Here is a 21,617-nt window from a genome sequence, read left to right as displayed (position 1 = left end):
CATGTTCACTCTGCATCAGTAGCCCCTTGAATGAATACTTCTTTTATGAATGACATACAGTAATTAAACTGAATAAGAAGTAGCAGATAGAAGTTAATAAAGTCACAAAAATCTAGGAGTACTTCTTGGCGTCTAGAGAGAAAAAATAAGATTTTCCGAACTCTTAACTGCCACTTATAAGTCTAACTTTAGGGGTGTAACTTTTCTTTTACAATCTCTACCTGTTTCACTAATTTGCCATGGTTTTTAACTTAGAAATGACATTGCCAAATGGAAATCCAGCATTAAAACTTTTAACAGCCATTCCTGCATTGGCTCAGTCGAAGGCAAGTTGCCGTAAGAAAGATGTACCTTCATCAGTTCCGGATGCATGCTCCTTTCCAAACTGGCCATGATGTTCTCAGCTTTTCCTTGGCTGCTAGTTTCATCATCTGCAAATTCATTAAAAACAGATGTTTCAAACCATGCAAACCATTACTAATCACCTAAGAGGAATATCCTAAGTATCTCTCCCACCCCATCCTCTCCTACGAGATTTATTGCAAAGAATTTTGATTATGAAAGCATAGGGAAAACTTTAATGGACTTTTGAAAATCTGCCACGAATTCCCTATTTGTTTTAGTCTGGTTGTATTTCATGTGTCAGAGCCCACGTAGCATCAACTCTTAAAAAAAAAATCTATCAACCACCATAGTCATTTTTAATGAAGAAGGAGGTCAACCTTCAAGATTAGGAGCTCTGTATTCACCCTCCCCAAAGGACATTCCCATAGATTAAAGACAAGGGCTTTACCTCGATAAGGAATCATTTAAAAATTCTGACCTTGTGCTGTTTCTACCGTCTCCTTTTTCTCTTGCACTAAACTGTCGGTATTGATCTGAATAATCTTTTTCAAAGTTATCAACCATTCCTCCATTTCCTGCTCGGTTTCAGCAGCCAGATAATGGCTATACTTATCTAACATCTTGAGTTCAAAAGCATGACGGCGCATTTTGGGGCACTAGAGGAAAAAAAGAAGAAGGTGTGTGTTCAGTTAGTTTAGTTGCCCTTTTAATATTAGATTCCATTAGTTTATTTATTTTTACCTCAGCTCGGCACATACGTACGTCAATACTTTCATGAAAGAATTGCTTCTTTCAACAAGGAATAGGAACTCAAAGATGATGAATGACCATGCCAAACATACCTTTTTTATTTCCCTCAGTACTGAGCACAGTAATATCCGCACAAAGTTGGCATAAAATACTACATGTTGGGTGAGTATTATCATTTAAGGCCTTCTGACATCCTCTACATTTAGATAATTAAACTACCACTATAAAAAGAAGCCAATATTTTACTATTTCCACCCTGCTTGAAGTTTTTCTGGCATATTTATAGATTTTCAAAATCAGCCCTTAAAAACAAACTTCAATGTGACCTGAAATAAATCTGGTACTTGCTTTATATCACACCATAAAATGCAACATCACTATCTAATTCACTTTACCATGCATCATATGAAAGGCATCACAGGAGCATAAAAGAAGACTGTAGTCAGTTCACACTAAATAGTGGCTCTCAATAAAAATGATGAAGATGGCCTAGACTGCATAGCAGCACACAAGGAAAATAAAAGCCTCTTCTTGTCCTCAAACATGATGACACCTTCTTTTATGTTAGCACCTTCTCTGTCATGACAAAAGAAATGCTCCCAAATACCTCAGCACTCATTTCAAGAAAGGCTCAATAATTTTCCACTGCCTGAGCATTATTCAAGAAGGAACCAAGAAAGGTCCTCCTTCTCATCTTCAAAGTATAGTAAAGGAGGAAACTAAACTGCTGTAGCAAGTCATAAAGATTTATCTATTTGAAAATATTTGGGAGGGGGGAATCATAAATAGGAGGGGAGAGCAGAGGCTGGGAGCACCATAAAGGAAGGGCAATCCGGACAAGGGCTAATTGAGAAAACCTGGGAATTACACGCGCCTTCTTCCTTCCAGTGAGATAAGAAAGCTGCCATACATATATAAAAGAAGGCACCTTCTACTCACATACATCTTCCTGTTTTTTATATTTTCTATTTTAAAGTGTTTTTTCATTTGCTCCTCATGACAATCTCATTTGTTAGAGAGAATAAATATGATTAATCCCACTATACAGTTTTCAAAATTAAGATTCAGATCAGTTGAGCGTGTTGAATCCCTGCCTCCCTATCAATGCAGCACTCCTTTTAGTCGACCATGCCTCCCTGGCTCTGTAGTGATGGCTCTTTTCTCTTGGGCCATCAACTTGCTATTTAATCATCTTTCTGCCCTCTGCTTCCCACCCCGTCCATGCTAACACTCCCGTCAGTAACTCAGTAACTCAAATCAGCAAACATTTGTTAAGCCCCTACTGTGTGTGCAACTCTGCTAATTATTATAAGGGACCCAGACATGAATATGACATCTTCCCTGTAATCCAAAAAGGAATGTGCGGAACTAACCACAAATGAGAGTCCAATTCAGTGATAGGATAGAGGAAAAAGCACAGTGGGAGCCCAGGGGAGGTGGAGCTGAATTCCACCTAGTGGGCATGAGAGTGAGGAAGAAAACAAAAAACATTTCATGGCGGAAGAGCCATTGGATCCAAGACTTTAAAAAAAGATGAGATTCAAATAGGAACAGAAGGAGAAACAGATGCAAGCAGAAAAACAAACGAAAGAAAGGCACATCTGTAATAACTTATAGTGAAAAAAAAAGCTGAAAAAGAGTACGTACATATATATGTAGAACTGAATCACTATGCTGTGCACTGGAAACTAACACAACAGTGTAAATCAACTCGACTTCAATTTAAAAAAAGAAGAAAGGCATATTGGAATGAAACTCTGTGAGTGCTTAGCCTGGTGTGAGTAGAGCACAGAAGGTACAAGAGATGCACGGGAGATTAGGAAGTAGAATAAGGTCAAATCGCTGCAGGCCTGCAATACCCTGGTAGGACCTTTAGAGCTCACTCTGCAAGACAATCAAGAGCCAAAAGGTTTTCAATAGACAAGTGAAGGACCCCATCTGTGTCTTAGGAAGGTGGAGTGGAACAGGAAAACACATCCTAAGGCAGGAAAGCAAGACTCCAGGCAAGAGAGGATAAAAGGGGGAAGTCGAGGAAGACAATGAGAATGGAAGGAAGGTACAGAGATTCCAGAGGCACTCTGGAGCCAGACTCCAAAGGACTGGGTAAACCCCTGAGTATTGGCACAGAGGGAGAGTGGAACACTGAAGAGGATTCTGAGTTTCTAGTCTGAAACGTTGTGGTGGATGGGGATGCCATTAACCAAGGCAGAAAAGTACTGAGGTTCTTAATAGTTGATCAATAACCCTCTTGGACAAAGAGAAGGATTACCTCTGTAGCCCTACCTGAACAACGTCAATGCAGGCGTCCAAGTAGATGCAACCTTTAGATTCTTTTGAATTTTTCTCATCTTTATAGGAATTGAGAATATATGAACCATCAGGAAGCTGAGTTAAGTAAAAATATCGTCTCTTGAATACCTATGGGGGAAAAAACCAACAACACATTTGTTACATTCACATTGCATTTGAGCAAAAAAACCTTGAAGGTCTTGCCACAGGAATTATATCGGGGCAATCTTCAGATAACTTGGAGAAGTCATTAGGAATTATCATTATCTTCATTTTTTTAAGATGGAGAGCTTGAAGTCAAGGGATTTACTCTCAGTTAATCAAATATCTGGAGAAGAAGTTTTATAAAGTTTATAAAGCATTTTTGTATCTAAATCACTATCCATTTCACTAGAGCATCCTTTTCTCATCTAATTGCAAACCATGACTGGATTCTTACAATTTCGTTCATATCACTAGAGATCCAAGTATAAATATATCAATATGTACACCACACACACACACACACCCTCTATCGTATCTTTACATCTCACCTGCACATCTTACGGCATTCACCTATGTATTCCAGTGGCCCCACTTCTGAGAATCTAGCTTATAGCACTCTCACAGGGAAACACTGAGAGCCATGAGCTGCCACCAGTTACTGTTGAATGCCCTGGGTACTGAGATTTGAGTCCAAAGGCCCAATGAGATTGTGCCACCCATTTGAAATTAGGGATTCAACCATTAAGGAGTAGACTGTCACTACAACTCACAATGGAACCCATACGGATGGGGAAAAGGAGGAAGCCTGATTCATTTATTCTGCCCTCTACCCTCCCCTAAAAAGAGCCTTGGACCTGATGAAGGAGGTATAAAAAGGGGATTCTGATCTCTCTGATGAACCTATGCTTCCTTCAGTAAGCCTCAGACTGCAAGCTGTATCAAGCATTTGTTATAGTAAAATTCTCCAGGATAAGAGATTGAAAATCATTTCAGGGTGGGAATGGGAAGAGAGACTAGGAAATAGCCTGCTGGTGACACTTCTGAGGAAATGCATCCCTATGCATCCCGTCTTACGCGCTGAAGTCGGTCGGCTTCAAGAGTTAAGCTCACCATTGTCAATCACCTGTCTGATTATCCAGTATGATCTCTAACTCTTTTAAGAACTTTAATTATGGAAAGAGTGTTATTTGGCCAGATCATTCTTGCAAACTACTTAACTTCGGGCAACATATCTAAAATATCAACAATTCATTTCTCCATTGCATGAGTAAGCAAAATGCAGAAACCGGTTAAGGGGCATTTCTTTTTAGGGAAACCAGTACAAAGAAATCATATGCTTGTAGTTGTTTTTGACTTGGTGAAATATCATTGATTTTGGAATGAATGACAAAAATATACCAGTGTGAGGAACAACCTAACAGGTTAGACCGGTAAATGCTAGAGCTTCTATTTCAGGGAGGGGCCATGTGGGCTATATGGTATCAATAGAAAGAAGTCCAAGCAGAAAATACCACCTTGTTTTTCAATGTCGATTAAGTGAATATTACAGTATTAGGATACAAAGGTATAGAAAGTGGGTGTTGGGTGTGTGTGTGTCTGTGTGTGAGCTCATATAAAACCTCCATTTAAGTTTACTGGAACTATAATTGAAGAATTTACAAGGAAAATGTAAACCATCATAGCAATGATACATTCATTCATTCATTCATTCATTCATTTATCCATGTTTGCTTATTTTCACGACAATGGTTCACATCTGTTATTAAAATGATAGAACCAGAAGACCTAAAATGACATCATAAGCTCATTCATTCCAAATGAACAAAACACCACTTTTTAAGTTATTACAATAATTCTGTATGATAAAAATTAAAATACATTTTCCAGGCAGAAAATAACATAAAAATTATAACTAGATTGGAATCTGAACTATGTTCAAATCTAAAAGTCAAAGTTTATAGATTCAGTGGTGCTGTCCGTAGAATCCACTTGCAGAGTCCTTAGCCAGCAACAAGGAAAGGGAAAATACAGAGTGAAATATTTGTGGCACACAGTCAAATTACAGCCTGCAAAATTTTTTTCATGTACAGCTGCCTCACCAAGCAAAGAGGTTTTGCGGCAGCCGCCTCTTCTGATATTAGCAAAGTGCATCATTACAATAGAGATGGAAAGGGATCTGAAATTACTGGAAATCACATCTTGTCATACTGCAGTTAGGTCTGAATGTAACACGGGGGCAGGTAGCTCATGGATCTGGGGAGAGCAGATGCCGGAGAGTCACAGGCTCTTCACTCTCACCCAGCACTCCTGCTCCCCAGAAAGGGAAACTGTCCTCGACACTCGGCTTCTCTCCTTTTCCTCACTTGTGAAATGATGGGATCTGACCAAATGATCTGTAAGATCCTTTTTTTCATGCTCTACAAATAACTGTATTAAAAATGAGCGAATAACACAGCAGCCTTCCTAGCAGGGGGCCATACTCCCCATGCAATTTCTGACAGACTAGAAGCACACAGTTTGTACAGTAAGGACATTTATTTTAAGTTATTTCTATAGAAATCAGACTCTGCCCCAACAACATATCTGGAAGATCTCTAAGATCTCTTCTCATTCTAATATTCTATGATTTATGTTAGGTTTCAACTTCTGGGAAGCTTTTAAGGTACCTTTCAAAGAAGAAAAGAGTATCCTAAATCTCTCATATGGAATCAAAAGGGAAATCAGAAACATGACTTCCCTGACATTTTTTCATGTTGCTATTCTGGGTACAGGTCTACATTTTTTTTTCCATTTTGAAAAGAAGACAGCTGTTAAAATAATGACTATATAGAACAGTGGTAATTTACTCCATATCATACCTTTCATCTGAAGGCCTCATGTCCTTTGTAACCAATAGCTAATTCTTTGAATGTCACTTAGGGACAAGCATGATTATCCACATTTTCCCAATAACAAACCGAGAAGCCAAGAGCTCACTCAAGTTCACACAAGGCAAGCTGATGGTAGAAATGGAATTAAGAATTCTATAACAGTGGCAAACAAAGAGAATCTGCCCAAACCTTCCAATGGCTTCAAATCAAGGTTAGAATAAGACCCAAAATCCTCCCAATAGCCTGGGATGATATGCATGATCTGGCCTGGCATTACCTCTTGGACTTTATTTCTAATTATGCTGCTCCAGCTACACTGGTTTACCTGCTGTTCCTCCAACAAAAACGTCTCCTTCAGGCCTTTGTGCTTGCTGTTCCCTTGACCTGGAAGCCTCTCGCCACCCCATGTCTACAGCCTCTTTCAGGTCTTTGCTTGAATCTTACCTCCTCTGAGAGGCCTTCTATGACTACCTGGCCTCCTCACAGCACCTTATTTTATCCTTTTCACTGAATGATCACTATCCAAATATATCCTATTCATCTATTTCTTTCCTTGCTGTCTGTCTCTTTTAAACAGTTAAGGGCCATATCTCATCTACTGTTGTACCCCCAGTACCTCTAACAGTGCCTGGAACGCAATAAAATTTTGCAAAATGAATGAGGAATGAATGAATAATTCATTCTCCAGTGCAGATTCTCCAGCGGTCTCCTCCAATAGAAGGGTGTTTCTCTGTAATGCCCATATTCTTCTTCCTCCTCCTCCTCATCTTTATTTTTCCTACATAGTGAACACAGCCAAAAATTCCCCACCTTACTTAGTGTGATGCGTGGATCCTGACGAGTGGCCCACTCAGACCACCCACCCAGAGGAATAAAATACAGAGTTAGCCAAAGGAGAGAATTCTCTGCGATCAGGTCCTGCCAAGTCTCCTGAAGGCCCTGAGCTGTCTGGATGACAGCCTTTTGAACATTTACCATATGACCCTTTCTGGAGCAGGAACAGAGGCTTTTTGTCACGCGGTTGAATTAAAGACAGAAGGTAGGAAAGTTTGAGCACGTAGCATCCTCAAAGTTGGAAAGCCACTACCATTTTATATAACAAATCTCAAGGGTGTTTACCTATGCATGTTACCTAGAGGGTAATTATTTACTGTTAAATTCTATGAACCAGGAGCCCTGAGCGAGGATGTTCTGAAGGCTTTGGCAAAGTAGGTGGCCAGGAGCGATGTAGAAATGGGGCAGGGGAAACTTCCTTGACTCGTGTCTCAGACAGAACAGAAAAGAAGGGGCGGCGAGGAAGAGAAATCGAGGGGGCCAGAGACACACTGGGTCTCAGGGCTGTTCAAAGCAAAGATGAAAGAAATGATGGGGGAAAAAAACCCATGACTTATCAGAAAATTGAGTCACAGTTAATTACACCAGAATGTCAGGAACGTCATCCTACAGAAGAGCCCCTACCAGTAGGTTGGCAGCCTCATACATCACTCATCGCTCTCCACCATATCACTTTACAGTCCTACCAAGGTTTAACATATTACATAGGTCCACCTTCTAGAAAACTGCTTAAAAATCAAATAGCTTTTCTTAAACAATTCTATCCTATCTAAGCACTGGAAATTTTTTTAACTATTTAATTTGAAACAAAGTCTAAAAAGGAGGGGCTACCATCCACCCTCCTCATTATGACAAATTAATTGATCAGCTCTCTTTGAGCATATGAGGGCCCTGCTCCAATTTCCACACTCCTACTATTAATATAATAATACTCTGTGACATCTGTGAAATGCTTACCATGTTATAGGCTCTCTGGCTAAGTCCTCTTCTCATATTATATCATTTAATCCTCCTAATGACTTTGCATGGTAATTATTATTATCATCTCCACGTTATAGAGGAGAAACTGAGGCACGGGGAGATACCAAAAAACCAAATCAACTTGATCTCCCCTGACTACCCAACTTCACCTAACACACTTTCCCTTATACACTGCCTGCCACACTCACCTCCTTTCTGATTCCCTTTCTTTGAGGCCCCCACCTTCTTCAAAAAGCCTTCCCTGACCCCAGATCAGAGTGATCTGGGCTCACACAGCACTTGGTCTCTGTACCACCTTTAAAGAATATGTTATTACTGTGCTGCTATTTCCCCAAATAGGTTTTAAGCTCTACATGTTACTTCTTTCTCTCCACCCTCCGCAGTGTCAACACCTTGTACTAATAAGGTATTTCATATGTATCTGGTGATGAATTCATTGACTCTGAATAGTGTTTGACACATAAGAAGCCCCTAATAACTGGTTTTAAAACAGTCACCAATGAATGAGGGAAAACAGAACATCAAAAACAAATTAGTGAGAAATCCGTTATTCATTAGAATGAGTGTAACCGGTTTGTTAGCTGTGAGAGATGGACTGGTCGATTTGAGAAGATAATGTAGTAATATATCAAAAATAAAAGACTTTCTCTTCCCTTTGTGCCAATCAACATAGTGACCTTGGCCTCCTAACAATTATTTTAATGTCATATGTGCTTTCTTAGGTAAAATCCTCTTTTGACTTCTTGTTCTCCCATTACAAAAGGCAAAAAACCCTCCCATAACAGTCGAAGAACAAGCGAAGACTTTTAGACTCTGGATAGATAACAAATGGCTCTCTTTTGTGCAAAAAAAAAAAAAAAGAAAGGGCACCAGAAGTGAGTCATATATCAAGCAGTTGAACTTGCAACCCCGATAACATAGCAAGACACTTCCATGTTTAATTGCTAAGAACAGGGAGGAGGGCGCTTGAGGAATGTGACCATATTGAGCCAAGAAGATGCATAAAGGTGGGTGTCCCAATGGGTTGGCCAAGAATCTGCAACAGATTTTTTTTAATGAAAAACAACCCTCAAGATTAGATTCTTCCTTATTCCATATATCATTCTACCCCCTAGGAAAAATAGTTCTAAATACCAAAGGAAGGTCATGTCCAATCTCAGAGCTATCCAGTCCACACTAAATTCCTTCACTGATATGGAAAGACACTGAAAACAGCAGACGTCTCCAGCAGCTACTTGGGAAAGAGAGCATGTAAATGAGTAGCTTTCTCTTAGGATTGGAGTTTCTGCCTGAGGGATCATATCTGCTCTGTGTTATCTTACACTTTTCTCCAGAACTTTTCCAGGAACTGAAGAGTGGCAATTGGGTGTGTTCTCATTAACAAGAAAATACAAATTGAGGAAATTAATCACCTACGACAAGGCTTGTCTTGTTTTAACATGAACCCCGAGAACAAAGCAATTATGAGCTGACTAAAGTGGTCACTGTGCCCAGGCAACCAACAGAGCTTGTGCGTCAAGAGCTGCGGGCTGCCAGCATCTGCCTCCGTGCAAGGAAGCGCTCGGGCACCGGGAACTGTGCCTTGGGGAGTGACACACATCATTAGCAGCTCTCCTGTAGCCTGGGTTCCTCGGGGCTAGTTCTCAGCCAATAACGGGGAAGCTCAGCAAGCCCTTCTGGGAACATGACAGTTGCACAAAATGGTGCAGACTCTATGTTCCCTGACCAGAGCTGGTGGAAAGGTGTATACTGGGGAAAAGACAAATGTTTATTCCATAAATATGGGGTCTTCCAATATTGCAATGTGAAGAACTCAGCTTAGGTCCTTCACCGGCCCCTTCTTCCCTAGAGCCCACCACCATTAACATGAATGTACTTGCAAAACTTTCTGGCAGCTGGCTAGGGAGGTTTAACTTTCTAAAGCAGCTCATATACAAATGACTTTGGCTACATGATTCCTATCGAATTATAGGTCATGTGGTTGCTTTCTCGAAAGACCTTAGAAAGTAGGAATCTTCTTCCTCAAAAGACTAGGAATAGACTTACCATATGACCCAGGAATCCCACTCCTGGGCATATATCCAGAAGGAATCCTACTTCAAAATGACACCTGCACCCCAATGTTCACAGCAGCACTATTTACAATAGCCAAGACATGGAAAAAGCCTAAATGTCCAACGACAGATGACTGGATAAAGAAGCCATGGTATATTTATACAATGGAATACTACTCAGCCATAAAAAATAATGCCATATGCAGCAACATGGATGTCCCTGGAGAATGTCATTCTAAGTGAAGTAAGCCAGAAAGAGAAAGAAAAATACCATGAGATCGCTCATATGCGAAATCTAAACAACAAAAAACAAAACAAAACAAAAAAAAACAAATACAAAACAGAAACAGACTCATAGACACAGAATACAAACTTGTGGTTGCCAGGGGGACGGGGGGTGGGAAGGGACTGGGATTTCAAAATGTAGAACAGATAAACAAGATTGTACTGTGTAGCACAGGGAAATATATACAGGATCTTGTGGTGGCTCACAGCAAAAGAGAATGTGACAGTGAATGTATGTATGTTCATGTATAACTGAAAAATTGTGCTCTACACTGGAATTTGACACAACATTGTAAAATGACTATAACTCAATAAAAAAAAGTTTAAAAAAAAAGAAAGCAGGAATCTTCTGATTTTCTTTTATCTGCTGGACTTGGCTGAATCTTCCTAACCCTCTTTCCTTCATTTTAATTTTCTTTCTACCTTCTTTCATGATTCTGTCTTCCTCCCTGGCTAGTAAATTCCCTGATTTCTGACAGTGAAAATGCCCAGGAAAAGGACTCAGACTTGCTGATAAAAAACAGTTTAAAAGGGTCATACATAACTTCAAACTTTCCAAAGGGCTGATTCTACATAGTTTTTAAAATTCAGAAATTTTTCAATGACCAAAAATCCATAAACATCCACCTCTATCTAAAAGACACCAGTCTACCCTGTTTTAATCTCTGTTAACCCGAAAGGATCTGCAGGGCAATGTCAAGCCACAGTGCATCAAGGAGGCACAGATAAAGTAGGAGGGAAGACGCATGGCTCCTGTAGGCTGTTATTTGCTAATGAGTCATGATTAGTACCCAGATCCTGTTGTAGCTTCCTGGTTTGTCTGCTGTGAATTCGCAGAAGCTGTCAAAGCTTGAATTTTCCAACAGAAAAGCTTCTTCGCTTTTCTCAACCCTGTTAGCTCTAGCCCTGTGGTGCTCATTGCTGGAGCCACGAAAGTTGGTCATCAGTGTGGGCTGGAGGTCCGAGCAGGCAGGGGACACCCAATGCACCAAAGGTAAAACTGCCACCAGGATCAGGAAAATGACTCAGCCAAAGCATACCTGAATCATCTTCCCACTTGCTTATGATACACATTGGTCTTCACTTCAAAGACTAACGCAGGAGAAACAGATAGAAATTTTTCTTCCGGAAGGTCTCTAAACTCTGCAGTCCTTTGACTCAGTTCCTCTGTCCTGTGTCTGAGCCAATCCAGGCCTGAAGCGGGAAGAACATGTATGATCCCCACCCTGTAACAAGGCACCTAAGGACATAAGCCCGAGGCCCCCGGTGCACCTCAGTCACCGGCCTGGACTTCTTCGGCCCTCACTCCAAGTTCCAGCCTAGCAACCAAGAAACTGCGACCCACACCCAGTCCTCCCCCTGCCTGTCCCACACACTCCCACGCCCTCTGTTTATATACAGAGAGAGAGCCCAGTAAACACTGCAAGTTTCTACCACTTTCAAGGATGCTCAACTAAATAAGAGTTAAAACCCAATACTTATAGGAAAAAAAATATCTTGGCAAAAATCCCTCAAATGCCTTTGACTGAATCTGGCTGAACTTTCCCCTCATGCCCACTCTAGCTGTGATAAATCCGGAAATATACTACAACTTCTATGGTTTAAGAGGTAAAACCAGAAGAATATAGGATGTGTATTCAGCTCCCAGAAATCGAAAATGAAGAGCCAGAATCCATCATAGAGAAGAAAATGAAATCCACAACCAGAGACAATTTCCAAAGCTCATTAAGACCTTTATATTTCAAATTATTCCCCATTCTTTATACCCCGCCCCTTAAAGAAGGCACTGAGGATTGAACCTAGGACCTCACACATGCCAAGTAGGTCCTCTACCACTGAGCTAGACTCCCCCACCCCCCTTCATTTTTTTAAGGAACTGTGTAGCACATATGACCAAGTTGTTTTATTTTTCTTTTCCTTCCTTTGCCTACTGTTTGGTAGAGGTTTTAAAAAGAAAGAAGTATTTTTATGGTATGTGGATTATATCTCACTAAAAAAAAAGAAGTGGCTAAAATATGAACAGCTGGGGATAAAAAGAGGCGACGCAAAGCGCCTAGCTCAGCAGCAGCAGAGCAACAATTAGCTGGAGACAAGCAGCAGCTGTCCCCTTCACCCTTCAGCCAGGCCACGTGGTCACCAGGTTGCCTCAGACCCACCACCCACTCCATGAATTTATGGTTCCCGTCTGGCCCCTGTGAGTGGTGGAGTTTGCAACCTCGGGGATAGATAATACAAAAAGCTAAACAATCCATCTTTGACTAACAGATTGAGTTGCTTTTCTATTTCTGTTGTAACAAATTACCACCAACTCGGTGGCTTAAAACAACACAAATGTCTTATCTCACAGTTCTGTAAATTAGAAGTCCACCATGGGTCTCACTGGGCTAAAATCAAGGTTACAGCAGAGCCATGTTCCTTTCTGGAGGCTCTAGGGGAGAACCCACTTCCTGTCCTTTTCCAGCTCCCCAAGGCTGCCCACATTTCTTGGCCCTTCCTCCATCTTCAAAGCCAGCAACACAGCACCTCTCTCTGACCTGGCTTCCACCCTCACATCTCTTTCCCTAACTCTCCTCTTCAATGTCCATCTTCCACTCACTAGGACCCTTATGATTACACTGGATAATCCAGGATAATCTCCCTACCTGCTGATTAGTGATTTTAACTCCCCTTTGCCATGGAAGGAAACATTTACAGCTTCCGGGGATTAAAAATAGACACCTTTAGGGGGCTTGTCACTCTGCCTACCGCATCCACCAGTCTGTATTTCACGAATTCTGAAAGCAAATTTAAATCATGCACTTTTTACAGACAACTGTACTTTGCTTTATAATATATAAGCCACTAAAAAAGTTATATGTAAAGCAAAGGATAATTTAAAGGCATTAGAGTAACTGACTCTTGAAAGGAATCCTGTGGTGAATTGTTTTGTAAAAATATTAATTCCCTAATGTCTTGTTTTATGAATCCAGATTTCCATACATTATATTTACTTTATGTTGGACTAAAGCTTAAGTATGGGTAAAACATTTTAATATTTTGAGAAGGTTAGGGGAAGGGAGTGGAGTCAAAAACTAGACAAACATTTTCTACCAAATGGCACAGAATTATCACCTTCACACATACATTTCTGAACCTGATAACACTGATAGGAGACATAAAGACCCAAGACTCTATTACATACAATGGAATACTACTCAGCCATAAAAAAGAATAAAATAATGCCATCTGCAGCAACATGGATGGACCTGAAGATCATCATTCTAAGTGAAGTAAGCCAGAAAGAGAAAGAAAAATACCATGTGATATCACTCATATGTGGAATCTAAAAAAAAAGGGAAACAAATGAACTTACCTACAAAACAGAAACAGACTCACAGACACAGAGAACAAACTTACGATTACCAGGGGGTAAAAAGGGTGGGAAGGGATAAATTGGGAATTCGAAAATTGTACCTGTTGGGGAGTGATGGAAATGTGAGCTATCTTGATTGTGGTGGTGGTTTCATTGGTGTATACATCTATCAAAATTCATCAAAGTGTACATCTGAAATATGTGCAGTTTGCAGTACAGGAACCACACCACAATAAGGGTGTTTTTTTAAAAAAGACTCTTTTAGAGTCTCATAGTGAATGAGCACTGATAGTGTTCTGGTTCAGATCATAGCCTCAGGCATGAGCCTGCCCAGGTTCAAATCCCACCTCTGAAAACATGAAGCTGTATGACCTTGGGTTAATTGCTGAATTCCTTTTTGCCTCACTTTCCACATTTGCAAGCCAAAAATAACACTAGTACCTATACCATAGGGCTGCCATGAGACCAAATGAGATACAGAATATAAAACACTCAGCATAGTGACTGGCACATGTTAAGTCCTCAATAAATGGATTTTCTCATCATCACCGTGGGCCTGAGAAATATACGAAGCATCCAACAACTTGGATTCATTATTTTCAGGGTTTGAAAATGAAAGTGAGAACAGGACACGACCACTAAATGGAAAGCAGCAGGCAAAATATTAAATTAAGATAAAATTTGAGTCTTCCCTTGGTAGACACCCATGGTTTCTGCTTGCAGGCAATGTGAAAGAGAGAATGACCTTTAAGACTTAATGGAAGTGTGAATCATCCTCAGCAAGCCACATGAGCTTGTATTGAATATCTGAAAGAACAGTTATATTTGGGATCAGAGAATAATTTGTTTTTCTGCTCAGAATCTTCAAGTAGCTTGTTAGCCTTACCTTTGGATTTTAATGGCCTGCCACAGCCTCCCGAACAAAAGCTAACCTCACGTCTGAGGCATTCAAAGCCATGCCCAATTTTATCCCTCTCTCTGTTTCTAACTTTATCTCGCACAAAGCCCATACACAAACTTGCTATTCCGGCCAAGCTTTAAAACTCTCCAGTTCTGACAGCACTAAGATACCACTTGTATAGTAGTTAATTTGGTATGTTTCTTAATCTTGTCTGGAGACTATTGGAGGCCAGGGACCCCATCTCAGATATCCAGATATTCCCCAACAGTGATCAGCATATAATAAGCCCTTAATTAACATTTGCTAAATAAACGGAGTAGCCTCTTCCTCCACTCATCACATCCATTTCCACACAGAAACCTTTGAAGCCCTTTTGTTTCAAAGCTCTTTTCTTCATTCAGCTGGCAGCCTCCTTTTTAAACATCCTGATTCAGGAGATAATAATTACATTTCTTTTAAAAGGTGCACATCTAAATTTATCCTGAGGTTTCAGATTTCTTTCAATTCCAGACATCTGTGAGAATCCTATCACGAAAGATCTTTTGCTAGAGCTTGTAAAAAAATTTTTTAAAGATATATTGTTTCCAGACAGACTACTCATGACAATATCCTTAAAATGATGAAATAATATAATAACTACATCTTACCTTCATGGTAACTGTGATGGTGCTATTGACATTGGCTTTGTGCAACCAGCCTTGTTTTATCACACCACCCTTCTGAGAACATAAAGAAGACGAATCCTGAAATAGAGTGAAGACCATCAGTGAAAGAGCAGCCAGCCAGTCGTCTAATTGAATGGGGGGGAGCACATACTAGGCTCTGCCCCATTTTCCAAAGCATAAAGTTCCCCCTCCCCCTTCCCCATGAAGATGCCTGATTAAACTTGATATTGTTAACTAGAGGATGAAAGGCTACCGTGCACACAGTAGGCACTTAATATTTACTGAATCGTATGGGCTGTCTTCTAGGAAAGTCTTCTGCATTACGTAAACAGGCAAACTGCACCTCAAAATGTCACAGACATCCAGGCCATCTGTCCCAAGAGGGATCTACCAGGCAGGAGGGTCTAGATGAATCACCACACCACATGCCCATGCGGGAAAAGCAACTCCACCAGCGTGTCCCACAGGTGGGAAAACATGTTTATATACAAATTACAGCCCGTTTCACTTGACTTTTCCCGAACTCCATTTGGAAATGCAACCATTTAAAAAAATTTTTTTAAACATTCATTAGCTTGAAACGTGGCCATACATCATTCAAAAACAATTCTCTCCCTCATCTTTTCTCAGGGAAATCGCTCTCAGCAGAAATGACCTTGAGGAAACCAGTGCAGCTGCCCCCATCTTTACCTCATCCTTCTCACAGTCCTCATCAATCTCAAATATGTGATTGGGAATCTTTTCTGGTCTCAGAGATTTGCTGAAAATGCAAGAGAATTGTCTTAAGACACTGAAAAGAATGGACAGAGGTAAAAAAAACCGAAAGCAAGATGAGTAGACTCCCTTCTTTCACAACAAGAAAATGCCAAGACAGAAGGAAGAGAAATGCTTTTCTCCTTTCCAAGCTCAGATTCTCCCCTCTGACTAAACTTGCGTTACCTTTTATCTAAGGACTCCCTCGGTACAGCCAGCAGCAAAGACTTAACTCAGCCCAAATACTTAGGGAGGGCAGAAATTGCTAGGAATACATGCCAGAGCTGTCAGTGGTGATAGAACTTTCTCTTTCCCAAGCCAAAAAGCAACCTGGTGTCACTCTGGCTCTTGCATCTGTTTGTTGTATGCCCTTAGACTGATCATCTTAGGAGTCCGTTTTATAGGACATCTTTAAGACTCAGTTTTCTCCTGTGGGAAAGTGCTTTGAAAACTACAGAAGGCTCCACCAAGTCTTATTTCTCCAAAACATTTCCCGAATGATATCCTATGAAGTTAGTATTACTGTGGGTACAAAAGGGGAGGAAAGTCAGTGCTCAGACTGAGTGACAAGCCCAAGGTCATCCAGTTAGTAAATGGGAGAAATAAGATTTGAACTCCAACAGTCTGGCTCCCGGGCCAGTGTGCTCACGGCAGCCCTTCAGCTCAACTGAAAGAGATGTACTTTTATCAAAAGATGTCATGCCACCAGATTGAGTCAAATATCTTCTAGCTTTTTCTTTGACAGCACTAGAAAATGCTCACTACATTACCCAAAATCAAAGAAAGATGATTGTATGGTCAATATAGATGTACCAAAGCCAAAAAGTGAACTTATACATTTTAGGAAAAATTTCAATGAGCAAAGTTAAAACATATCCAATTACCTAAAACACATTTACCAAACATGCTGGTTGTCTGAGGTTTTGTCTTATTATAAATTATAACTGAGAAGTTTCACAAACAGTTAAAAAAAAAAACTTCCTCTTCAAAGTTTCCCTTAAATTCTAAACTTACCATGGCAACATTCGAAAGTCCCCAGAGAAGTCTTCATACTTGTAGTTTACCACGTGCCAATCTGTGCTATAGGTTTTAATACACTGAAAGAAAATAGGAACCTTAAATTTGAAATGTAGGAAAAGTACACATTTATCTACTTTTTTTAAAGTCTGGTAATAAGCTGATAGGTCTTTTAAAATCATCCGGGGAATGTTGGTACTGGAATCTTCCTTTGGGGATTAACTGTGTCTTCCTAAACCAGGTGGTGGCAATAAATCCCAATTCATATGCTTTCTTGGACACTCTGACTCCAAGTCCAAAGAGTATTAAAATAAAAAAAAAAGACTAAGAATACATGCTACTTGTGAAAGTGTTTAAGCTGTATCCTCCGTATCACATCATATGGACTTGTTACATAGGTTTATTAAGTTATAGAAATTTTCCATTTACAGTAAAGGAAGAATATTTTAAATACAGTATATGGGGGGAGGGTATAGCTCAATGGTAGAGCACATGCTTAGCATGCACAAGGTCCTGGGTTCAATCCCCAGGACCTCCATTTAAAAAATGCATAAATACAGGATGTGATTTAGGCCACTGTTCTTCTGTGGCCTTTCAGGCTCTTACCTCTTTGACAAACAAACTCTGGGCCCTCTTCTCACCATCTTCGGGTACAGTGGACTGCACTGTTCTGCGCTGACGACTTATCACTGAGATCTAGACGACAAAGAACATTCTTGCTATACAAACCAGGCTGGAAAATGCAGTTTTATTCTTTAAAGAAGTGATTGTGAACTCACAGATATATCTTCCATTGGAAACATAAGCAGGTCTCTGAGGGGGTCACTATAAATCTGGGTTTTTCTTTGGGCGATAACATTCTCATAGTCCAAGGGCTCAACAACTTTGGTCTTTTCCTTAATAAGAGACAAAAAGAAAGTTAATACCAAGGGAGGGTATAGCTCAGTGGTAGAGCACATGCTTAGCATGCACAAGGTCCCGGGTTCAATCCCCAGCACCTCCATTTAAAAACAAAAGATAAATAAATAACCTAATCACCTCCTTCCCCTAAAAAAACCTAAAGAAATAAATAACAAAAAAAATTTTTTTAAGTTAATACTGTCGAACAGTTAGTACTGTTAAAGCGGTCATGAGATAAGTTCCTCATCACGTGTCAAAGACACATTATTTCACAAAAGAAGGGATTATTGACAGTCAGCACTTAAAGGAGACACTTCTACAGGAGAAATATTCTCCATAATTGGACACACGCACCAAACACATATAAACACACAGAGGCCTCTCTGCTAAAGACAAGAGTTCAGGAGAGAGATCACTGTACTCTGCTTACTCTTGTGCCTTCCAACAATTTATTGAATTGAAGGTTAAACAAAAAGTGGTATATTTGGAAGCCCGTCAATTGATATTTACTGAATATGCACTATTCATTAGGTAACAGAAGGGGAGAAAGGATCGACATTCATGTGTCTACTCTGCACCAGGCATGCTGTCCAAAGGATGTATCAAGTTCCAGCATAGCTGGGGCGAGCATGGGTACTGGAGATGCTGGAGCTGGTGGGCAGGGCATGAAAGGATGTGGTTCCTGGTGGCAAAGTCAGTGGGTCCCTGTTGGACTCCCAGGTGACCTGGCCTTTGATAGTAGGGTCCCAGCCTGAGGCTAAGGTTATAAGAAGCAGGTTACTGACTTTGAGAAATCCAGGGTGTGATTTATTAATAAGAGTAGTAATAGTTAGCATTTACTGAGCCCTTTCTAGATGCCAGGCACCATGCCAAGGACTTTCTCTACATTTTCCCACATAAGAATCATAATAATCCTATGAAATAGGTTTAATCTTTGTCCCCATCTTACAGATGAGGAAATCCTGGGCTCGATTCAGGCTAAGCAGAATGCAAACCTGAGTCTGTGACTCCAAAGCTCCGTTCTTTCTACCTCCTGCAGACTTTCCTCTCCTGAGAAATACACAAAGATACCAAAGTTCAATGTACTGAACTTGGAGTAGGATCCCATCACCTACCTTTCTATCAACTATTCCTTCACTGAATTTACCCCAATCTGATCTACCATCTATTTGACCTCTCTGCTTGTTTAAGGGCAGGGATTTTCCTTTATTCGTCCACTGCTAAAACCCCAGCACCTAGAACAGTCCCCAGCACGTGGTAGACATTCAATCATTAGTGCTGAATGAACTTTTAGAGATACTCAGATTCCACCACAGCCATGTCTCAACACACACATCAAAACCAAGGTGGCATATATTAGTGATTTCTAGTAATAACATTTTATTTAAATTATTTTTCTCAATAATTTTATAATTTAAAACTGTATAAAGAAAACTTGAATTTAAGATATATTAACACTTAATATCATCATGGGTGTATTTAAGATACATTAAAACTTAGTATCATGATGGAATCGTGTGAGAACTGTTTTTATACGTGGTTCACAATAGGTCACAGCTATATCGCAGTTCCATATCTGAAGGGCATCTCAGAGCTTCCTCTGTAAGATTACTCAGAAAGATTAGAGTACACCACTCTGACAAATGAGAATCAGTGTTCAACAAAGTCTAAAAGATCCTAACAAAAACAGTATAGAGGTTCCTCAAGAAATTAAAAATAGAATTACCATATGATCCAGCAATCTCCCTTCTGGGTATATATCTGAAGGAAAAGAAATCATTATCTCAAAGAGATATCTGCACTCCCATGTTCATTATGGCATTATTCCCAGTAACCAAAACATGGAAACAACCTAGGTGTCCATCGAGGGAGAGATGGATTTTTAAAACGTGATATATACATATAGATATATGCAATGAAATATTGTTCATAGAAAAGAAGGAATTCTGCTACTTGCAACAACCTGGATAAACCTTGAAAGCATTATGGTAAGTGAAATAAGACAGACAGAGAAAGACAAATACTATATGATATCATTTATATGTGGAATCTAAAAAAGAGTAGAGTGGTGGTTGCCAAGGGCAGGGGGTGGGGAAAACAGGAGATGTTGGTCAAAGGGGACAAACTTTCAGTTATAAGTTGCGTAAGTGCTGAGGATCTAATGTACAGCACAGTGACTATAGTTAATAGCACTGTAGTTTATACTTGAAATTTGCTAAGAGAGTAGATCTGAAGCATCTCACACAAAAAAAGGTAACCAGGTGAGGTGACAGATGTGTTAATTAACTTGACTGTGGTAATCATTTCACAATGTATACATATATTAAATCATCACATTGTAAACTCTAAATATATACTTTTATTTTTCAATTATATCTCAGTAAAGCTGGAGGAAAAAGATCCTAACAAAGATATACTTCACTTCAAGTCTTAAATTTGGATTTGCAGACCCATGAGATCAAATCAAACAGACCATCCCTATCATGTTGGTGGATACCCGTGCAAAATGAGTTGAAATGAAAGAAAAAATTCTGATTTGGGGCACACAGAGATTTTCTGATAGGAAAATTTGACCCCCTCATCCCATATGCACCATGTTTTCATGGACCGAAGTGAAAGGAAGCTACCACTGTGGCTTCCAGCTCTCACACTCAGTCTGTGATCAATTTCTCAGAGAAGTTAAACGAATAAAGCCCCATCTAAGAAGGTGAGCCTTAGGGACTGAAAATAATTTCAAAGTCTTGCTTTTGGTGCCAATTATCCTCCCAATACAGATTGCAGAAACAGTCCTCAAATGTCGATGTTTAACCTGTTGAATTAGCATCTGTTAATCTCTCTGTACAATAATTTCCCAAGTACCTGCTGCAAGTAACTTTGTTTTGTTGGGGTTTTTTTTGGGGGGGGGAGTAATTAAATTTACTTCTTTATTTATTTTTAGAGGAGGCACTGGGGATTGAACCCAGGACCTTGTGCATGCTAAGCACGCATTTTACCACTTGAGCTATATACCCTCCCCCTCAAGTAACTTTGAAAAAGAAAAAAAAGAAAAATCCTCCTTGCACTTTCTAACGTAGTTGTCAAATGAATACGCAAAAGATTATGCCAAGATGAATCCCTTGTTTAAATGTACAGGAGAGGCTTTCTAAACATGAAACTTCCAGCTCTTCATGTGTTTTAAAGGCCATGTATTCATCCTGTAGAAAACAAGGTTTCACTTTTCACTGAAAATGGGTTCAGCTAAGCATTCTGGGTCTTCACCTACTTCCTTTGTCACGGGTAGCTTGATGGCAGAAGAAGTTGGGGTGGCTATTCTGAGTCCCACAAATCTTCCCTTAGAAGAAGACCTAGGCCTGTGAATCAGGCTCCATCTTTATAAGAAAAAGAGAAGGACTAATGGTCCCCTCCCATCCCCCAGCTGCATCCTTTTTCTCCACCCCTCTCCCAGGCAGTAAAAGCACAGTTCAAACTGTCAGTGGGAGAGGCTCCAGTAGGAGTCAGTCCCAGAGAACCAACTGCGCCCTTCATTTCCCTTCCAGGAGGATTCAGCTGTAACCCTGTTGGCCTCAGAGACAAGGAAAACCTTTGCCTTTTAGAATGATCATGATTTAATGGTAGCTCTGCTCTGCGGTTTAGAAC

The 21,617-nt window shown here is 40.1% G+C and overlaps 1 protein-coding gene across 3 annotated transcripts in view; it reads right to left on the bottom strand.

The window, feature by feature from the left end:
• The window catches only part of DOCK11 (dedicator of cytokinesis 11), a 173,304-nt gene that overhangs the window by 115,314 nt on the left and 36,373 nt on the right, over positions 1-21,617 (bottom strand). For all 3 annotated transcript variants that reach the window (XM_072956720.1, XM_072956722.1, XM_072956721.1), the window contains exons 2-9: positions 17,861-17,977; positions 17,688-17,777; positions 17,079-17,161; positions 16,002-16,071; positions 15,294-15,389; positions 3,379-3,513; positions 824-1,001; positions 352-431 (exon numbers count right to left, since the gene is read on the bottom strand). In XM_072956720.1, the coding sequence (XP_072812821.1) occupies positions 352-431; positions 824-1,001; positions 3,379-3,513; positions 15,294-15,389; positions 16,002-16,071; positions 17,079-17,161; positions 17,688-17,777; positions 17,861-17,977 (849 nt within the window). The remainder of the gene's footprint in view (positions 1-351; positions 432-823; positions 1,002-3,378; positions 3,514-15,293; positions 15,390-16,001; positions 16,072-17,078; positions 17,162-17,687; positions 17,778-17,860; positions 17,978-21,617) is intronic.

The sequence above is a fragment of the Vicugna pacos genome, chromosome X (genome assembly GCF_048564905.1).
Source record: "Vicugna pacos chromosome X, VicPac4, whole genome shotgun sequence".
Classification (NCBI taxonomy): Eukaryota; Metazoa; Chordata; class Mammalia; order Artiodactyla; family Camelidae; genus Vicugna; species Vicugna pacos.
Note: the sequence above shows the minus strand (reverse complement) of the source record. Positions and strands in the feature narration are given on the sequence as shown.